This window comes from Anguilla anguilla, chromosome 11 (assembly GCF_013347855.1).
Source record: "Anguilla anguilla isolate fAngAng1 chromosome 11, fAngAng1.pri, whole genome shotgun sequence".
NCBI lineage: Eukaryota > Metazoa > Chordata > Actinopteri > Anguilliformes > Anguillidae > Anguilla > Anguilla anguilla.
The window spans coordinates 31,204,826-31,227,438 of record NC_049211.1 but is presented as its reverse complement, the minus strand read 5'-3'; the positions used below and the strand labels follow the sequence as shown (position 1 = coordinate 31,227,438).

The following is a 22,613-nucleotide window of genomic DNA, read 5'->3' as shown; positions in this document are numbered from 1 at the left end:
ATTAGCCGCACCTGCCGTTTTGTCAGTGACTGTCTTCGCTGAATTAACTGAGCTAGAGTTCCCAGAAATCAGTGGGTCTCGCTCAACAGTCAGACCAATTTCTAAGCAGCAGTGCAATGCCGATACACGTGCAAAGGAAGATCTGGCAACTACAATCTACTTCAATAAAGACCAGGCAGTGGATAATAGAGCCATTCTGTGTCTATGGCCAATCTGTCAAATTGCACTCGCAGATGGAAGTAATGGACTTCACTTTGCTGTCACGAACACGTATGCATGCCCAAGTATGTCCAGATGCACGCTACTGTGCACCACTTCCTTCAGTTCTCTCCAGAGCTTCTTGCCAATACTTAGACCGAGGCCCTCACAGACGTTGATTGTGTTTTGTTTCAAAATTGCCAGTGTTTTTTTTTTCCCTCCGTTCTGAGGAAAATGAGATGGCTGCTCCGTCCTACTGGGAATCGGATCAGTCTAGGAGGAAAGAAAGTGGGTTTTTAGGGTTATCACTGGAAGGGGGAGAATCTTCCCTCTTTAACGTGCGTCTCCTTCGTGATAAGGGCTCCAGGGGGACACATCAGCCTCTGCTGCCTGTCCCTGACAGCCGGGAGCGACCAAGCTAATCTCACGCCCAGCGTGAGGAGGTCAGGGGGTCAATGGACGCGGGTGAGCGAGTGAGCGAGTGAACGCGAGTGAGTGAGTGAGGAAGTGAGAGTGCAAATGAACGTGTGAGTGTGAGAGCGCTAGCGAATGTCAGCGAGTGACTGAGTGGGTGCATTTGTGAGTGAGTGTGTTTGTGTGTGACTTCACTCGGTGAAAATTAATTCATGATGGCAGCATTTCGTACTTGCTAAAGACAAGACACAAAGACACAAAATTATTGAAATGCATACAGAAATGTGGGTCCCCCGGGATCAAGGATAACATGGTTATTGAGCTTGTCTTCTCCAGCTCCTGGCTCCATTGGAGCATGGCTGCTGTTACTTTCCTATGTTCATCAGTCTCCCCTGGCATGTCATTAGTTTTTGGTAATGTTGTGCATTCTTTCTTTTGTTTTACAGCTGGATTTGAAGACGCCGGTGTCTCGTTCATGGACAACCTAGTTGGAAGATGCTGTGGAACTGAAGCTTCTGACGATCAGATTATCTGCATCAGCATTCTCTCCTTGACTTCCTCAGTGGCATAGAGTCATCTCCACTGTCACCCCCTTCCCATTATAACGGCGGTGAATTTCTGGGGCGCAGCGGCAGCCCGGACGAGGAGACCGAGCTGAGCAGGAGTCGCGTCGGAGCCAGGAGAACCGGGAGGGCCATCGCGGTCATTCATATTTAACGGGCCCGGGGGCTGGGAGGCCGATCGCGTTCATCCATATTTAACGGCCTTTTAACCAGACGGTCACACGAGCCTCCTTTCCGCACTCCGCTGGCTTTTTAAACAGCTCTGGGCGTACTGACGGTTACGAGCCGGGTCCCCCGCGCTCAGGCCACCGGTCGCCGGCGTTCGTGATTAAACGCCGAGCCTCCGTGCCCCGACGGCGGCGTTTTCGGTTTTCCTCCGCCTCTCCCGAAGTGATGTCGCGCTCCGCCTGTAATGAGCGGCTTCATCGTCTGACGCGGTGAGATCGGCTCGCCAGAACGACAAGATACGGGAAGGCCACGACGGGAAACGGCAACACGTGAACCGCCGTGGCAAAACAAACGATGGGCCCCAAACAAGAACGCGGCACCATCGACCGGGTGTCATAAAAACGACCGCGAAACCGAAAACATTATTATTTTCCACCTCCTACGGTCCCAAACGACCCTTCTGAAAAGCGGTTTCCCTGGGATACGTATACGACCACAGCGCACATTCTGAATTAAGTGTAAAAGCACGGACGTGAACAGGAACGCATTTGAGCGGATTCGCGCCGATGACTGCAATTGCAAATAAAATATGTTCAGAAGGGTACGTGCCAGATGCAGGTGTTTTTGCTTTGTTATTTTGATTATTCAACTGGTCATTAAATCTCAGCTCCATCTGCACCATCAGGCCTCGAAAATGGGTTTCAAAGACAGGCTGGATACAGCGGACTACAAAGCAGTGCCACCCAATATCTGTTATTAATGTTTAAAAAAACATCCTTTAATGGAATACTTTTTCCCTTTCTCTGGTGTCTGTAAATTACTTTATGGATGGCTGTCGGCTCTGCTCCCAGGAACTACAATGCCCCTGTTTGTTGAGATTTCCCATTCTATAATGAGCACGCCGCACAAAGAAAGCCTCGCAATTCATAACCGCGACCTTGAATTTGGAGGGAAAATGGAGAAGAGCTGCCGTTCCGCTAATGACAATGACATTCTCAGATGCGACCAAAAACACAGGTCCCGTGTAGGCCTTCGCCTGCCACTCAGCACCCGAAGCGCAAACAAACAAACAAAATGGCTGTCCTTTAATTCTGTAAACCGACAAATACCTCTCGCCACTGCCATCACACTTGTTCTGAATAATAAAAAACGGCGGGCGCCCGTGTAATCAGTCACAAACGTACACACTGTTTTCAGAAAAGGAGGCAAATGCGCCTCAGCTTGAAATCCGAGAGCATTTTAATGCGGTCGGAATATGTAGATCTGGCTCTTGTATTCCAGGGTTGCTCGTTTAAAAATGGGGAGAGAAACCTGTGGAAGTGGAGGCGAGTGTCTGGGGGGGGGGGGGGAAGGAAGAGAGAACCAGCGATCTGGCGAGGTAGTGCTTTTATTCCTTTAATGAGCCCCCAGTAGTGAGCACTAGAACTCTGAGCAGGAATGGCAGGGCTGGATTTACAAAGCGGCATGGCGCCCTGGCACTGAGAGCCACAGAGAGAGGTAACGGGCCGTGCAGAGGACCACTCAGGCAGTCACCACTGCTGACAGAGCTGCCAATTAAATTCAGAATAATTAAGAATTGGGCAGATTAACGTAATAATGCTTTAATTTCACTGTGCAATTTAAAGTGCACGAGAGCAAAATAAATTCTATCCAAGTGAATGCAGATGCTTGTTTTCGCTTTTTTTTTTTCCCTTCCTTGCAAAATAATTGTTTTCACAGCAGCAGATGGTACTTTTCCTGGATTTAATTTATTTCTTAATTTAATCATATCTCAAGAAGGCTTCTTTCAGAAACTGCATATCTTATGGAATCAGGACATGTAGCAACCAACAACAACACCAACAATAATAATAATAATAATAATAATAATAATAATAATAATATGAATTTATATACCACCATTGTTACAGAACTGTAGCCCAAAGTGGTTTACGAAACAGTGGTTAGAAAACAAATGGAGAATAAAACAAGGGAAAGAATAAAATTTGAATGAAGAAAATATTCCATAAAATAAATGACAATAGAATTCAGAGTAAAGTAAAATATGAAATTAAAAAATGAAGTTGGGTAAAATTGCACAATTGAACCATACCTGGAAGAAGACGGCCATGGCGGCGATTATTCTCTGCTCTCGAATGGCTGCGCTGATGCTGTCAAAGTCATCCGAGTTGTACAGGTAAATCTGCATCTGTAACACAGCAACAGAAATCACAATTGAACTCAATTTAAAGAAGATTACCCAGGGCACCGACCTTGCTCGTGCTGACGATCACGCACTGACACAGCTGTTTATTATAACGCACAAAAATGATTCCAAATCCGGACGAATGCGTGCTTTTCTTTATGCGGAAAGCTCAGGTTCATTTCCTGAGTGTGAGCGATGCTTAAACCCCGATAATTGGGCAGTATTGCTGTGTCTTTTACAGTTCAAGCTCCATTATTTTGGCGGCTTTACTGTGCATCATTAACAGTATCTCTTCCTCGTTTTCAGTACTTTTACTGTATACTGTATAAGACGTTGGTTTTATAATCGGTTTAACACTTTCAAAGATGAAACACTGTAATTCTTTATTTTTGATTTTTTATTTCCACCCATAATGTTGCTTTTTTAACGGTTTATCCCTTTTTTCTACTTTTCCTCAAATTTCAGTCACAGCTGTGGCTATCAGGGGAACACCTGCTCGAGACACACCTGTTCGAGAAGCAGGTTCACTCCTCAGACACACCAGCATGTAAGCGGAGTAACTTTAACTGGAAATCAGTGGTCTGGGCCTTGGGCACTGGCAGAAGACCAAAAACTAGGCCACAAATAAGACTGATAATGAGCTAGAGTGTTGAAGACAACACTCACCAGTTTACTTTCCACAGGAACACTTTGCTACTGGAGTAGGGTACTTTGCCACAGAACGCAAACGGCGAAAGCAAAAAGAAGAGAAGAAATGGTAGCGGGAAGAACACGCAACTTTCCTGTCGAGCTTTTGAGTTGGCTTATTTTTTCACAGCACACCTTCAGCAGTACCTCGCTCTCAAAAACTGCGAGAAGCGCCGAGCTCAGTGGCTAACGAGACGGGGAGCCCGGCAGAACGGCAGAACCGGCTCCGTCACGGGCCCCCGAGGTCTTACCGTGCCCTCGCAGGCGAGCTGTGAGAGGAAGGAGCTCCAGAGGCCTCCTCAATCTGCGCAGAGTGACTCATTAAAACAATATTGGGCCAAAGAGGAACGCCATGTCTGACTTCAGCTCCACTCACCAGGGAAGAAAACCTGAATAATATGTAAGCGCTCGTGGCTGCCTGTGCATGGACGGACGCGCACGCACACACACACATATGCGCGCACGCACTCAGTCGCACATACAAACACAGTGACGCACAAAATCACACGCAGAAGCATATGAATGTTCTAGCACTATCTGTCTTGTCTTCCCACCCAACAACCACTTGCACACTCAACTGCATACACACACACCCTCACACACTCAGCCACACATATAAACACAGTGACTCACAAAATGACATATAGAACACTCTAGCACCATCTGTCTTGTTCTTCTGCCACCCACCCCCCACCCCCACACACATATACACACATACAAACATACACACAGAAAATAAATCCTGCCCCCCCTCCCTCCTTCCACAGGCAGCATGAGAGGGAGAGACCTAGCTGTGCTTATTCCACCCCAGTGTGCCACGCCATGGGGTTTAGGAAGCTCAGCGTTCCTGTCTGAGGTCCCCGAGCGCCTTTAATCAGGAGATAAAGCACTTAGCTGCCTGTAGCATGCGTGTACCAGGATAATCTCCAACATGCCACACAGCAAACACTATCCGCGCTCGTTAAGCGCAGCAGGAACGCTCAGTCACTGAACACGCACCGCGCTGGCAGGCCGGACCCCAGGCGGTCCCAGCCACGGAATGACACGCTTCCGCTGTAATCTTTTAAACTACCGGCAAATCCACAATCTCCAACAGTCAAATGATCAGGTGCACCGATGAAGAGATGGTGCCGATGGTCTTGACGAAAGTTGAGAAGTTTCAGTCGCTGTCAGCCACGGGAACACGCCGCTTTGTACAAGGGGAATTTCTTTCTTAGTGAAGTTAACAAGGTGCATTTACATGAAACTGGAACCTGCCTGATTGGTTCAGAGACACTGTTACAAGACCACTCCGGACTACATTGAGCCATTGTCTAGAAAATCTCTCACATCTACTGTGAGTTCTCAGATTTAATTTTGTGTTGCTTTGACAGCCTAAAACTTTAATTCTCGCAATTCTTCTCTATTTCTTAGAGGGCAAGGCCTTGGTGCTCATGGAACTGAGCAAAATGCTTTCCAGTGCAATGTCAGTAGAGACAGCACTGCACCTAGGCCTACACCCACCCCAAACAAAGACCGATTTCACCATGAAGTACTTTCTGTGGCGCCAACTCCCAAAAAGTTGTATAAATGTTTGTATAACATTCTGAGTGAGCCACATTTTTCAATAGGACAGTGAGAAATATGTGCTCATGCAGAACTCTAACGGGAAAGGTTCATATCTGGCCAATTGGATTCATTCCCGCTAGAAACATGCGCACATCCACATCTGTATTACTCACTTGTATACTTATACTGACTTCAAACAAACCTGACCTACAGTATACCGTTCTACAGCACGTTACACAGGGTCATTGTGAAACTAGCATGTTGGCTATCACTGTAAATGCGCGATCACGCTAAGCAAACACCTCGTTAGCGATGCCCGACGCGGCGGCGCATGAATAAGAAATGGCGCTTCCGCGTCTCGTAGCCTCACGGGGGGACCGTACGCTCCGGCTGGACGGGAACCGGCGAATCAGCACTCAGCCCACATTCCGCTGTGAGGCGGAATGGACAGAACTGTGACACGTCCCCGCATCTGCATTCCGAGGAACCATCCGGAAGGACACGAGCGGAATGTCAACGTGACCGCTGAGATCGAGCAGGGGGGCTCAAGGGCCCACCGGTGAGTCCAGACCAGGGCCCAAGAAGGAACACTCGCTGTTTAAAGAAAAAAAAATAACACTGCCGTTATTCGGTTTGTTGCGTATGTGCTGCTGTGGTTGTTTCTCTTTAACCAGATTAGAGGAGCCTGGGTGCACTGTTGAAGGGATAATTGGATGAATCATATGGTCTCTCTGTGCTCAAGGATGACACATTATGCTAAGTGGCTGACATGCTAGCGTTTTTTTACAAGCCCGCCAATCAGTCATACAGTTGCAATGAAAATAAAGGGTTTCTCAGCCACCAGCCGCCGTTCTAGCATTTGTTATCTGCGCTAATAAGGCAGAGGGGCTTCGTAACATATCGCTTCACAGCAGAGGATGCTACAGATCAACAAGGCCTGTTCAATTAGACACTCCTCTGCTGCTGACCAGGGAGTATGGTCTCAATGCATTAAAATAAGAAGGTAAAAAAAAAATCTACTGTTGCTGGTTGCTAATGTCCCTGAGGTGAAAACTGCTAATATTTCACTGCCATCTTAGACCTGGAATATGTTGGACACAGAGAGGTGCTTTGCCCTTTCTGCTCCTTTTAGCATGTGTTGGTGTAGTCAAGTGTACTAAAGGAGAGTTTGAGTGGGTCAGAGGAGGGTGTAGTGCACTAAAGGAGAGGTTGAGTGGATCAGAGGAGGGTGTAGTGCACTAAAGGAGAGTTTGAGTGGATCAGAGGAAGGTGTAGTGCACTAAATTAAAGCTTGTGCGGAACATAGGAAGGTGTAGTGAACTAAAAGACAGTGGATCAGAGGAAGGTGTAGTGCACTAAATTAAAGCTTGTGCGGAACATAGGAAGGTGTAGTGAACTAAAAGACAGTGGATCAGAGGAAGGTGTAGTGCACTAAAAGAGAGCTAGTGTGGATCAAAGGAGAGTGTAGTGCAGGTGTTCTAGTGAATTCAGAGCCTCTGTTTAACCTGAATAAAATTAATGGTAGGGTATATGCTGAGAAACAATACTGTAAACGACACATCGATAGCAACAACACTTAAACTTCAGCAAAGTTTAGAGAGAATTCCCACTGCATGCCAACATGAAGTCTTCCGAATGACAGAGTGATAATGGCATCATTCTTACACATAGTGACCATCCTTGCATCACCATTCACCAGTTTACATTCTCCACTGTAGGCTAGTATATCTGGTTTATCATTAAAGATCTTTATTAGAAACAGCTAAATAATCGAGAAACCACAAAATCATGAAAATCAGTAAGAGACAGCAAACATTAGTTTGAAATCAGTAGCCTATATGCAAAGTACCGGGGGAATATCCAGGGCAAACGGACATTGAATTTAGCAGCACCCCTGGGTGAGCAAGACCTGGGTGAGTCAAGGATAATAGTTTTTATTGCTACCTGCAATCATAAATTCTTCCCTCTCCCCTCCCCGGCATTCGCTAATCTCTTTTCTTTGGTACCCTCATGACAGATTTTAAAATCCTGGGTATAGTGTACAAGTATGTATTAAGTGCCCAAGTGCACAGGGATTTAAAAAAAATAATTGGGATACAATTCTTGTTCCCATGTCCATATTTAAAATAATTCATTTTGTCACACCACTATTAATAGCTAGTAATAGCTGTGCAAAGCTTGATGTGGGCTTGCTAACAACAGACAAATTAACCAAGCTTGCTAATGTTATATTCACATTAACAATACAATCATGATGCTACAATATGAATAAAATATAAAGTTGCAACATTTGCATCTTCGCAAACATCTTTCTTACATTGATATTTCTTCAGTGGCATTTTCCTCTAGTAAACACACAAGCCGGCAACCTCGTGACTGGCGTCAACAATGAATGTCACCAACTCAGTGCATTGTGGGTCTGTGTACATGGCAAGTACTGCACCGGAGTGGCCTTAGCACTGGATGAAGTGCACATCAAGCACACTGGACTTCTGATCAATCAAGAAATAGGACACGCTTGCGCACCTAGGCTAAGCACATGAACTTGCATACCAAGTGCTCAAGCGTAGAAGTGCGCATATTGCAACAGCCTGCTAGAGTGGATCAGGGGAGGATGTAGTGCATTAAAGGAGAGCTAACATGCATCAGAGTAGGTTGCAGTGGGCTAAAGAGGACTAGTGAGGAAAGATACATGTCTCACTAATAACAATTGGTAATCTATAAGCTGCTGTCCAACAAAATCTAAGTTATTATAGGACTGCGCCAGAGCTTCTGTGTGTTGCCATTAACAACCGAGTTATTTGGGAACCAGGCAATTTTGTAAGATTTTGTAAGCTGTCATTAATTTTAACATCTCCTATTATTAACATTTAATAAAATGCCAAGTTCATTTTTGACCAACATCAGCTGTCTTTCCATGTGTTGGCATTTTCTTACTCCATTTTAAATTATGCCTGAGAACACAAGATGGGCTTTTGAAAATGACATCAGTTTTTCATAAATATTAATCAATAATAGAAAAAAAAAGTAATTAGTTAAATTACAGCTTGACTATCTGTGCCTCCGCGCATGCAGATGGACGCTATTGGAAAAGCTTGGTTCTTTGACAAGCCTTTTGTAAATATGCAGCCTGTTCGGAGCTATCGGATTCCTGCTGTGTCTCCTCCGATGCGCGCCGAACGCCCAACGGGGTCCAGAAGCCACTGCCGCCGCCGCCGCCAGCGCTATCAATAAACATGTTGCGTTCGGCGGTCATAAATCATGGTTCTGATTACTCTTCCTCATCGATTCCTTCACCAATGACTGGAATTACTCAGGCCCTGACAGACCGTTGCCCGGGCTACAGATCTTGCATTCGCGTTGTGCGCGGCGAGCACCTAAAGACCTTTCCTGCAAACCCGCAACTAAAGTGCTGAATCACAATACTGGCCGCCGTTGACATCATCACAAAGCCTTCAATAGAGCAATATATATTCTGAGAAGAGAGCGGTCTCTTCCCTCTTGCCCACTGATCTCTCTCACTCTCGTATGCAAAATTGACCTTCCACGGCTGTTCAAAAACCTCATGTAAAATGTATCCTAATGAAATTCAGAAGCGGAGAGTGGAAGAAAGGTTCTATGAGGTGTCAGAACAGCAGCTGGCCAAAACTCCACAGCCCACACATAATGTGCATGTATTACCATAAAATAAACAATAAAACTTGAAAAATAAAACTAGTTGAACTATATGCCATAAGGTATATATAATGCTGTTATAAGCATGAACTGACACCTGTAATAAGCACTTATGACTGCATACTACATCATAAGATCAATGTCATAACATTGTTAAAATATATGCAAATTTGACTTAACGGAATAAACTGTCACTACATAGTACATTATGATAGTGTTATGACATTACACTTAAGCTGTAATACCAAAAGCTTTTGCGTTTAATTACATAAATACCATTGATTCTGCACAGTGAAATGAACAAAACTTTTGTGCAAGTTTCACATTGTGTAACATTTGTTTTATTTTTCAAATACAAAGCACAGAACGTATTGGAGATCAACTGAATTACATTGACATCCCAACCAACTCGAGGGCACTCAGATTTCTCTGAATCCCAAGAGCAGCATTAACCAGGAGCCTTTCCCACTCCAGACACAACACATAATGCAGACAAAGAGTGCAGTAGCACATAGCTGGAAACCAATGCCACAGCCATTATACTGCATACCAATTGTGTTGTCAGAAAGGAAGTTGGGGTACTGTCCACCAGGGGGCAGCACTGGCCCTAAAATGGCCACAGCTGTAAAGCATTGTAATCACTATAGTTGTGGCCCATTACCTAATCATTGGTCTTAATAAGGGAGATTTAGACTGGCTTTTTGGACTGGCTGCTTGATGCTGATGGTGGTTTACATGTTCTCCTGCATCTAGCTTTCTGTTGGATCCTTTCCTGCCTACCTTTTCCCCCTGTGGAGTATTTTGTTGACCGTTTCACTATTTTGAGTTTGAAGCGGTTTTGGGTTTTGCTTTAAAAACAAATATAAGGCAGCAAGCTGATCCTTACTTAGATTTTGTGCATCTGTTCACCCCATGATGCCAAGGCCCTCCCCAATGCAGCATCACACAACATACACAAAGGATAATTTATATGTGCTCTCTCCTCATGCACAAGGTTTGTATGGTTTCACCCTTGTCTAGCTTCACCTCAGAACATCATTTCCTGTTTGAACTTAAAATGGAGGCATGCTATACTGTGCTGTTTGCTCAGTAGTTTCTATCAAAAATAACAATATTCTCTTAATTTTCTACAATATATTTCTAATATATACAAGTGCTCTGTCTTCAATTACTTCTATATTGTAGGTAACATGTACTGTACTTACCGAATTTAGTGACATCAAGATCCAGAAAGAAGTCAACAAGCGACTCATTGGAATATCCATCCCATTAACTCCATCAGTGATCAGGCTAATTTCACCTTGCATTCCCTCCTTTCTCCCTGTTGTATGCGCCAAGGGTAATATGTTTTGTTACATCTCCTTGGCCATTTAGTGGTAATTATACCTGTAATAAATGTGGATTGCACGCTAGACTGGTGGAAGAGATTTGCGAACTGGAAGCTCATATCCGGACTCTTCAATGTATTAGAAGTAGTGAATATTTCTTAGATTCTTCTGGATATTAGTGCTTGCTCTCTGTCCCCTGGTATAGCCCCAGTGGTGTTGTCCCACCAGCATGATTCTGTCACAGTAAGAGGGAGGCATAGAGGAAACAAATCCAGGCCCATGGTACCCCTCAACTGTCTCCTTTCAAATTATTTAGCTAGTTCACCATACTTGACAATACACCGGTTAAGGAATGGGAAATCAGAGAAGATAACTGGATCAAGCTTTTAAGCCATCAAGTCAATGACATTCTTGGTGCTAGAGTGACTGCCACTGAGGCAAATTTGAAAGTGCTGGCTAAGGCTAAATGTATATTTTCACAAATGTTTCATGGTGGCACTAACAATGTTTGATAGAGGTAATCAATGATCATGAAGAGTAATTTTGAGTCATCGTGATTAATGGCACAGATAATGTCCCAGTCAGTAATGTCCTATGGTTCCTTTGGAGAAGCAAAATTGCGGTGAGTGGTATACAGAAAATAACATGAGATATGCAGACAACTGGCAAACTATCTGGGGAAGGTTAGGTCTTTTGAAAAAAGATAGTATTCACCCATCCCAGAAGAGAACCGTTTTCTATCTAGAAAAAAAGCTTTTAGTCTAAATTCTCGAAAATGACTCCTCAGAGCTAAAGCCAGGCCGCAGACATTTTATCCTACAAAGATGTATCCAGTAGCTTCTTGAAACCACTGACTTCTCAAAATCACCCTATTGAAACTGTATCAGTTCTCCCAATTCCAAATAATTTAAAATCTAAATATTTTGGAGTTTGCCACAAAAATGTAATCAATAATAAAACAATACATTTTCCTAAAACAAGTTCAGAAATAATCCTAAAATAAAAAACTTTCTCGAGAAGAGGCTTGCACCCTGACCACACACAGGCCCCTAAACAAAAGCTTCGTCAACTGGAATGAATTGACATTCCACTAAATTTTGGATATTCCACTTGGCCTAGAAATAGAGTCGTCGAGGTTCTTAAAAGCATACACTTTCCAAAGCTAAGTTTGCTTACTTTTCAAAGCTTATACAAAACATAAGAATAATAATTCCTGGTTTCTCTTTAAAACACTTGCTAAACTAATTAACAATCATGAAACAACTAGCCCTCAAATTCCAGCTTCATGTAGTAATAATTTCTTGATTTTCTTTAGTGCTAAAATAACAGAAATTGGAAAAAGATATTTGCCTCTGCCCCAGCTGTATTGACAATATTGAGCTGTCTCCTAGACACACATAACACCTTGAACTCTCCTATACCTCAGAGCGAACTAATTAAATTATTTTATTCTTTTAAATCATCCAGCTGCCTTCTAGACCCCGTACCCACAAAGGTATTGAAGGAGCGATTGCCTGTGCTTCGCAAACCAAGTCTGGACATAATAAATTCTTCATTGCAATGTATCAGACTATGTTCCTACATCCTTCTACTAGAAATCAATCCACTGCTCAAGAAATTAAATATGTATCCTACTTGCCTGTCTAACTATAGACCTGTTTCAAATCTCCCATTTCAAATCAAAGATCCTTGAGAAATGGGTAGCTCAATAGTGTTCTTTTCTACAGGCTAACAATGTGTGTTTGAGGATTTAATCTAGGTTTAAGAAACACCGTAGCACTGAGACAGCACTTGCCTCTTCCTGGACTGTGGCTGTATCTCCATACTCTCCATACACATCCTACTTGACTTCAGTCATGCTTTTGATACAATACACCACCATATTTTCCTGCAGGCTGGAAAAATCTGTTGGTCTTACCAGGCAAGCTCTTTTGTGGTTTAAATCTCTAATAGATTTCAGTTTGTGAGTGCAAACAGTGAGTCATCAGAGTGCTCAAGGGTAGACTTTGGAGTACCACAAGGATCCGTTCTGGGCCTTTTGCTCTTTTCTCTGTACAAAAAAAAATTTAACAATATCATGAGAATGGCCTTCTTTCACATGAGGTACATATCTAAAACTAATGAAGATGCTGTTGTTGCAGGATGCAGAAAAAAAAATGTTCATGCCCTTGTAACCTCATGCTTGATTTACTATAACACTTTATTGTCCGGGTGCAGCAATTCAACCTTAAAACATCTCCTACTTGGGCAAAATGCTGCTGCTAGGATACTTACAAGAACAAAGAAATGTGAACACATCAGTCCGGTGCTCGGATATCTTCATTGGTTGCTGGTTAAATTTCAAAATGACTATAAGATTCTACTCCCAACGTGTAAGAATTTAAATGGTTTGGTTTCAGAATAGCATAAGAGAGTTATTGACCTTTACTCTCCAATATTATTCACTCACAAAGTGCTGGTTTTTTGAAAATTCCAAGTATATCTAAAATTACAATGGGAGGCAGAGCCTTCTCCTACAGAGCTCCTGACATATGGAACAATCTCCTGTTGCATGTTCAGGGTTCAGATACACTCACTGTCTAAGTGCAGGTTCAAAACTTACCTCTTTAGTCTACCCATTTGCTAAAGATGTCTGTGAAGGGTAAATGAGGACCACAGAGCTGTTATGTAAGCTTAGCTGAATGTGCTGTTGCTCTGCCACTTCATGTGAACGCTCAGGCTAGCCATTCTGTGCCTTGTTTGGGTACTGTCATTACATTACATTACAGGTATTTGGCAGACGCTCTTATCCAGAGCGAAGTACAACAAAGTGTATAACCATAACCAGGAACAAGTATGACGAAAACCCTAGAGAGAAGTACCGGTCCAAGTGCAGGGAACCACCACATAGTTCAAGTTGGACCCTGAAGGTTAAACTGTTTAACACTAACACAAACGAGAACAGCAACAACGCAGTCTATGCAAAAATACAAGCAGTAGTTAAGACAGGAGCATTAACTAAGTCACCTACAAAATAGCTACCTAGTTACAACCCTAAGCTTACAGTCAGTTTAGGATCGCTCTCATGGTTGTGTACACCTTGTTTCACATTTCCCTGGCATGAAGAAATATAATCTTAGCTTAAAACTCAGCTTAGAGGGAGAGCCCATTTTCCATTGGCCAACCCAGTGTCAGAAAAAAACATACTAAAGAATTATTAAGTCTCGATTTAGCCTCACTTCTCAGGCTCATAATATTTCAGCAGTATGAGCCTGGTCACACTCGGATATGAGGTTAGTTCCAGAGATATGCTTTGCTAATAAAGCAACGTTCAGATATTCCTCATAAACCAATACCTTAGGTGACCTGAGGCAGCAATACAAGGTCACTCAGCCACTTACCAGAATGTAATATATCTTAACACTGGATAAAACCTGCTGAACAAATCAGATTTTAAAACATTTAATGGAAACCAATCTCAAAACGGCCCTTTCTAGATGCTCTCGTGAGGGCTGGGACTACCCAAATCTGTGGTTAAAACAGATACGACATCCTTGCCATAAAATTTTTCAGAAAGGCCTTGCATTTTCTGCCATCTCTTTTGCTCCTTTATTTGATAGACTGCATTAACTGGAATTCCCACATTTAACCAGCCCTGTGCGCTACCTTCCCACAATGCTCTTTCTCTCGCCCTTCATTTTGGATGCATGCTGCCCTTCAGGAACTATTTTACATCCATGATTACAAACATGCAACTTGCATTATCTGAGACAAATGCAGATATGTTGTTGAAGTCAATCTCAAAATTCAATAGTATTGTTGAATGATGCTGTTCGCGACGAAGTGGTAACTTGCTGTATCGAGGTACCGCGTTAGCAAGAAAAAACTTTAAAATCAGATCAACTGATTTTCCTTGCAGAACAAATAAAATGTGCAAAACATACATGCCTGTGCCATCTGTTGACTCCGCTGTGACCATATTTTCTTTATGTGAGTCAGCAGCCTCAAGCGCACACTTCTGCCCAAGAATAATTTGTTTTCAAGGGAATATCCCTGCCATTTCTTCAGTTCAATTTCGATTTAAAATTGCACGTAATTTAGGGCCTTTTTCGAATGGAATGTATCGAAAATGCATTCATCAAATCTCAGGTGACGTCTATCTGCTGTTCAATTTTGTTTTTTTTGCCACTGACAGAACATTCTCTTACATTTATTTCAGACCACAATTGATGGTGTGTGCCTGTATGGATTCATTGTAAACTGTGCAAAATATATTGACTCCATCAGTGTGCAGTGTACCATGAGGGTGCTCTTGCACCCTGATACTCAGATTCCATGTCACGTTCCTTCCTCTCACCTGGTTTAACCCATTACACAATTTCATAACTGTCACAATTGCTCACTAATTGTACAATCAGTCAGGTGCTTGCAATAATGCCTACAGTGACCCCATCTAGTAATTCCATGTGAAATCATTTTGGGTCATATGCCCTATGTGACCTGGTTGCCCTCCAACCATCCATTCATTGGAGCCTACCTGTATTGAAAAATCATACCGACAACAGCTAACAGTTTGTACCGAAAACCACAAGGCAAACCATGGTTCATACTGTATATTAGCACATTATTTCATTTTAATTCAATTTATTCTAAAAAGTATAGACAGATAGATATATATATATATATAGATAATGAGATAATTATATTAAAAGACCTGTATGAGGAGCCCAAAAAACCAGTAGGACAATCCTAAGTGCCACGTTACCAATATAATCGCGAGAGCTCACTCCTTCATTCAATAAGACACCATGGTCACACAGAAATCATGGCCATTGCAAACAGGCCCATTGAAATAGAAAATTCCACCACTTAAATGTACAGTAATTTTGGAAATTCTTGAGATTCCCTGTCAATTATGAGGACAACAAAAAGGGTTCTAACTGAAATAACTGAATTTGCAGACTTGTGTAACAGTTTGATCCAGTACAGTGATGGAAATATGGCCATCTTATTTCACGTATTTCATTTCATAAAATGGGCTGTTTCAGCCCTGGATGGAGATTTGTTTCGGACGCACTTTAGGGTGACTACCACTGGAAAGGCAAAGTGGTGCCATCTTGAGGAATGATATGTTGGCGAAATAATAGATGCATTCTTTTCTCTTAACAAATTTAGTGGATAAAACCGTCTAAATATAAGGCTATAAATACAGAATATAAAACTACTTCTTTGATAATAAAAAGTCTTGTTATTTCATTGAAAATAAACAGCAGCAAAACAGAATAGTTTCTAAATAAACTTTTTTGAAATGTTTGAAATGTATCTATGAGCCACCCTGGTACTGTACGTACCATACCGTGCATCACGATACGAATCGTACCACTAGCTACTGCTAGATCCCCGGAGCCAATCCCAGCATGCATCGAGTGAGAGGCAGGGACACATCCTGGACAGGTTGCCAATCCATCGCAGGGCACACACACCACCCACACAAAGCCACACGGGGAGAACATGCAAAATCCACAGAGACTGGAGGCATTACAACACTGCGCAAGCTGCTTTGTACAAGCTGTTCCTCATTGGCCCTAAAGGAACACTGGAAGGTCATTTTAGAAGTACAGCAGATCATCCACGTGATATAGTTATGTCAAAACAAAATTTTCAACAGCATTTTCATTTGAATACGTTTGACTGACATTTGACTGATATGTTGGATGTTTACGGACTCAGTGCTTTCCGTAAGCTAGCAAGTTAATCACTATCATCATGTAGCAGCTGCTTAAAAACACTGTCAGACTGTAATCCCCCTGTGGTGTGAACGCCGGGTCTCCTGCTCGACACACAAATGTTTAGTGACGTACATGCTACTTTCATGGGGGGGGGGGGGGGGTGTCCAAATGCAAAATTACTTTGATGCCCACAAAGGCAGCTATCTCCAAAGCACCTGTCTCCCAGGGCAACAAGCAGTAGGCAGCTGCCTTCGAAACGGGGAGCAGCCATTATGATGTCCTGCCTCTGTTCAGGTCATCAGTTTCCTTCCTGTGAGGCATCACTCCAACGCCATATCATTCTAACGTCAGTCCTGCGCTACTCTATGATTTGCTCTCATCTTTAGTAATTCCCACCTGTCTTTTATCTCAAATAAATACAGTATGTCCGCTATCACAGGCACTTTTCTTATGGAGCTGCTTCTCTTTGCATTTTGACACTTCTATTGTGAAGGGCACTGTAGTGAGTTAAACTGGATTGATTTGATTGATTTAGTCATCAGAGGAAATGGGACGTAAAGAGAGTAACACCGACCACTTCACTGCTGTCCACGAAGGAGGCAAGTGTCGAATCTGTATTCTGTAGTGCAGGGGATTTAACGGCGGCTCTCGTGAAGCTCGGGTTTGACAGAACAAAACAAAGCAAAGGCATTTGTTTATTCAGAATAGAGGAAGGTTAAAAATTCAGCCCTCAGCAATCCGCAGCCAGGAGTCCCATGGCACTCATGCATAATTACTGGAGAGAAACATTGGGAGAACTATCTACCCTTAGCAAACATGCTGTGACTCCCATTAAGGATAAGTAGCTTGTGTTGATAACTGCGTTTTACTTCTGCTCAGAAACAACCACTATTACTTTTATTCAGAAACAACTGCGTTATCCTGCACCTGATATTAACAAAGTGTGTGCATGTATGCACTGCTTTGGTGGGAGTTTTTTTTTTGTTGTTGCTTCTCTGTGCATGTGTGTGCATGTTTGTGTGTGGGTGTGTGAACATATCTGTCAGTATATGTGTATGTGTTTATTCGAGTTTTTTGTATGAGTTTGTGCGTGTGTGTTTGCATGGTTGTTAAAAACACATACATTAATCCATATTTTTCCTCACCATCGGGCACATTTTTCTGTGTAATGTCTTCAATTTAATTACGGCGAGCCGGGGTAGAACGAAAATGGAGGTTTTGCATACTTAATTTCACACGGGCGCGACACGTCAGTGAATTATTAGTACAATCACTTGGAGCGCTCAGAGGGGGACAAACGCACCTCCATTGCCCTCCACGTCATTTTTCAATGTATTAGCTTTGAGCAAGTGAGCCTGTTTATTGATTTCCGCAGTTTATTCCTTTAAAACAACAGATGTCAACGTCAGGCCGAAGATAAACGGCTGGCCAGGCCACAGTGGATCACTATCTAAAGATTTCCTCTCTCTCTCCTCCCAGTTTGCCCTCAGCCTCGCCTCTTTCTCTGTCCTTCTGTGCCACTTTCAACTTTCACTGAAGCAAAAATAAGCCAGTTTTCCATTACAGCAAAACAAACACCGAAAACAGATCTAAAGTCCTGCAAATACAAACTCTAATGAACAATAGCAAATGAAGTACATTTAACTTCAAATGGGGACTTGACAGGGCTTTATACACTGGCTTTAAATAATAAAATGATAAAAGAGAGAGGAATCGAAAGCGAACGCGAAATAAAACCACAGAAACCTAGAAAGCTTGGCTCCTCTCACTGACATTTAAAGGGAAGTGACATCCGCACAGATGAATCACATGACACAAAATGAATCGGTTAAACAAGAGAGGGCCCAGCTGATTCCTTCACAACTTTGCCCTCGCACTTCCATCACAATGCAGGGCTACTGAGAAACAAAACAAATGTGTGCCACTTCAGCTGTTTCACAGTGAACTCTTCTGTGCATTTTATTTTGACAGAGTACATCTGTTTAAAAATATATATTTTAAAGAACATTTTCTGTGTATTTTTGCTATTTTAGTACTTGATACATAAATAAAAGGGTGCATTGTCTCTTCTGTGTACTGGCAGTGTTCCATGGCCATATCATTAAAACATTTATTTCAAACACCACGTAACTAAACAGTTTTTTTTTCTCATTTGTCTTTTTGTCATGATGCAAACCATTTGATCTCTGAATTAAGACAGTAAGCCTTGCAATGCTGTAAGACACTCACTGTACAGCAAGTATTTGTAATGTCACATGACGTCTGATCACTGATAAAATATTAACACTTAAAATCACATGCGATACAACAGGGGTATTGAACTGCAGAAAACATATTACCAGGATAAGTCGGTAAATATTTGTAAATGGTAAGCACGGCAAGAGTTTTATTTGATATACATTCAAAGTGGCAGGATTCCTGAAAGCTTGGTACGTCAAACCCTTTCTCTGGGATTCATCTTCTAGTTTGACCACCTTCAGGCCCTTTAAAGTGTCAGCAGTTCAAAAACCTCCAGCAAAATTCACATAAAAGTGAATTTCACATCAAAACATACTACAGTATACCTGATCAGATCACACGGAAGCTTACTTTGTGACAGGTCTCATCCAATGACGATAACGATAACACCATTTGAAACTGCTGTCAAAACCTGTTAAAAGAGATTGGAAGAGAGGAGTGGAGCAGGACAGCACAAACTTAAAGGACTCAAGACACCTGATTTTATATTTCCGTTGAATGTTTAAAAGCAGCCTGCCTTTGTGTCCTTGTACAGCCAGCAACGACAAACTCATCCATCTTTGAGATGGATTCAATTTCCCAACAGACAACCTCAGTAGAAAAAAGGTAGGAATTAAGGTCCATGCCGATGTAACACAGCCTGATTTAGATTTAGATTAAGAGTCATGAAATTACGATGCGGGTTAAATACATTACAGCCGGCCGATGCAGTCGGCATTAGCCGATTCAATGTCAAGGTGTGGTGCGGAGTCTGAGTACGTATCTGTGCGATAAAAGGCAGTGCATTTACATAATGAGGATAGAGCTGTCGCCGCTGACATCAGTCTGAGTGTCGAACGGAGGGAAACCATAAAGGAGGGGTAAACTCATGAATATGGATGTGAGCAAATTCCCCCGGGGCTAGCTCTACTCTTCCTTGGTGATGGGAGTAAGTGATGTTTAAATTCAAGGACAAGACATGAATCAAGGCCCTTCAGAACACGGATCGGATTACATTCATTAGTGAGCACTATAATACAAGAAACCATAGGTACTTTTATTTGTCAGGGACCATGTACAATTTATGACATAAACTTCAAAGTATGAAAATAAATTGACATTTTATCCAGAGTTGGATAACCGCCCATGTTTATCTGTGCTCCCTGGGCAGATATAATATATATATATATATATATATATATATATATATATATATATATATATATATATATATACATACACACACACACACACACACACTCACACAAATATAGGACATCAAGAAGAAAAAATGGCGGATGTATTCATATGTACTCCTGATATACCTAATTGACCAGGTGAAATCAGACTTTGAAGCCCCTGGGATAAAAGCCATGTTAACTGGAATGATAAATCACAGCAATGAGCTGTAACGTTATTTAAACAGTGCTAGATACAGTGCTTCGGTTAAAGCAATATACACCATCAATGATATCATTCCCCCAGCCACTGTTTTTCTGTTGTTTATTTCTCACCTTGAGGCACTGTACTTGGTAATATTTTACAGTATCGTCGTGTATAGCGGGAGAAAATGTGACTGTTGTTAGAAAAGAGACCTCAGAAGAGGATTAAATGATCCTATTTGTAGTATGTAGTACTTTCTCAGGTTTGTTCTAACATAGCATCAGCAAGGCTGAATGAAACATTGAAAATACTGATCTACTTATTCCAAGTTTTTTATAAGAAATATTTTAAATATTTCAAATTATTTATTTATATTGACAAAAACATTTAAAAATGAGTGTATATTTCTACATGTGCTTGGACATTTCACTTTGGTAAACAACTACACTATAGAACAGTGGTCTCCAACCCTGGTCCTGGAGAGCTACAGGGTCTGCTGGTTTTCATAGTGACTCTGCACTTCATGAATCAATTAGAGCAGTTGATTACACAGTTAACTCAACTCACCTGGTGTCTTGGGTCTCAATTGTGTGCTGATTTTAAGGTGAAAACAAAAACCAGCAGACCCTGCAGCTCTCCAGGACCAGGGTTGGAGACCAATGCTATAGAACAAATAATTTGCAGAGGGATATAGGATTCCGGTGCCATCTTTACTAACGTTACATACACTTTGCTCTGTGGACTAAATCAGTGACAGCAGGTACCGTTAACAAGCTAGCTAATGTTACTCGGTCAAAATGTCGAAAGGATTCAAACAATGGGACGTGCATCTGCAATAAAAAAGACGTTCTTTAACGCTGTCATTTGCTCAATATTTCAGACTACCAGTTCAGGCACCGTATCATTTCAAAAGTTATTGTTTTAGCACGGGCATTGTCAAAATCGAAACAATACCCATCCCTAGTCATGAAAAGATGTTATGTGGGATTTGCACAAAATAACCCCAGTTACGGGCTTTATTGTGTGGACGTGTGAAGTTGTACTTGAATTATGTGTGTTTAAATGAGGTCAGAAGGTACAGAAGAGAGTCTGTGGTCATTGTGGTTATTTCTGTAAGAAACGCAGAAAAGTGCCAAACTCTCAGTGCTGTATAGGTATAGGGCATGCACCGCCAAGGCGTAACTTGGCAGATGGCATACCTGCCATCGCAATGTTGAATCTATTGTCTTTTGTGTAGGGGATATTTTGTTGCATTAAGATTCTAAGGTGTAACAGGACAACATGTGGCAAAAAATAATTTTAGTTCAAGGGGGTGAATACTTTTTGAAGGCACAGTACTTCTATTCACCTTCCAGGCTGGACCCTAAGCACAAAGGAATTTAAGCCGTACTTTAGAAACAGACCTCCAGAACAAGCTCACAAAATGGAAAAGCTTATTGGAAAAAATGAAAAACAATGCATAAATGTGAACGATTAATGAATAAGTAAGTACGTAATACAGAGGTACAGAAGTCATCATTTACCTCTGAAGGTTTAATGGAATGCAGCTGGATGAGACAGTGCAAAGCCAATAGCCTCATGCATTAAAACAGCTCTAATTCACTCAATAAAGGCCCCCAGTTCCACCAAGTCAGCATCAGCAACAGACTAAATGTCACAAAGCTTTTACACCCAAGCTCAAACGCAGCATTCCTTAATTTTCTTTTAATCTTCATTTTTGGGCTGTGGGTGTGATAAATCTGAATGGGATAAGGCCACTTCAGACCTGATTGACACCCTACCTACTCAGCACAGCTAAACATCTTACACGGACCAGTGAGTTCTTCTGTTATTGCCTGATAAACAGATGCCTTCCTGGCTGGTTCCCCTGTGTTTCGCTTAATTATCCCTACGTGTGAATGATTTCAGCTTCACAATCAAACCCAGTAAACACATGCTGCACGCTACTGAAAGGGCAAACTGAGATGTCGCCTCTAGGATTTATTGATGCCGCGCTCAGTCTGGAAATCAAAAGTCACAACCAATAAATATATAAATACACAGAGGTTGGACTAAATAAAGGGAACGTCGCAAGAAAAAAAGGAATATGGACTGTGTTTCGGTTACAATGATAGCGCAGCTTCCCCTGGGCGCTATTGAAACTGCTCATTTTCTTCTGCACAAAAGAAGTATTTTTTGCTTCTGCTGGGTTTGGGGTTTGATAGCTTCGTGGTCGGCAGCAAACCTGTTTGCATCAACATGGGTTGGGCAGAGAAATAGTACGTCAATAAAACAATCAGCACTGTGCAAGCTTGATGTCGAATAACGAGTTTGCATTTCAACCAACCCAAACCATCTTCTAACACTACTGCGGGTGCATAGTGCTATTTTGGTTATCTTACCAGTGTGCACATATGAATGTGAACATATGGGGTAGAGAACTGACCACTCAAGAGTTTTTACCCGATAATAAGAGAGACAGTTTCTGCATTTGCCAAACTGTCGTAGATATGCATTTGTTAGATATATCTATATACAAAAGAATTAGTAAGATACTATA

At 42.1% G+C, this 22,613-nt stretch overlaps 1 protein-coding gene across 1 annotated transcript in view; it reads right to left on the bottom strand.

The window, feature by feature from the left end:
- Positions 1–22,613, bottom strand: part of LOC118207832 (receptor-type tyrosine-protein phosphatase gamma-like) — a 295,989-nt gene that overhangs the window by 83,935 nt on the left and 189,441 nt on the right. Inside the window, exon 5 of the mRNA XM_035381921.1 lies at positions 3,436–3,531. Within this exon, the coding sequence (XP_035237812.1) occupies positions 3,436–3,531 (96 nt within the window). The remainder of the gene's footprint in view (positions 1–3,435; positions 3,532–22,613) is intronic.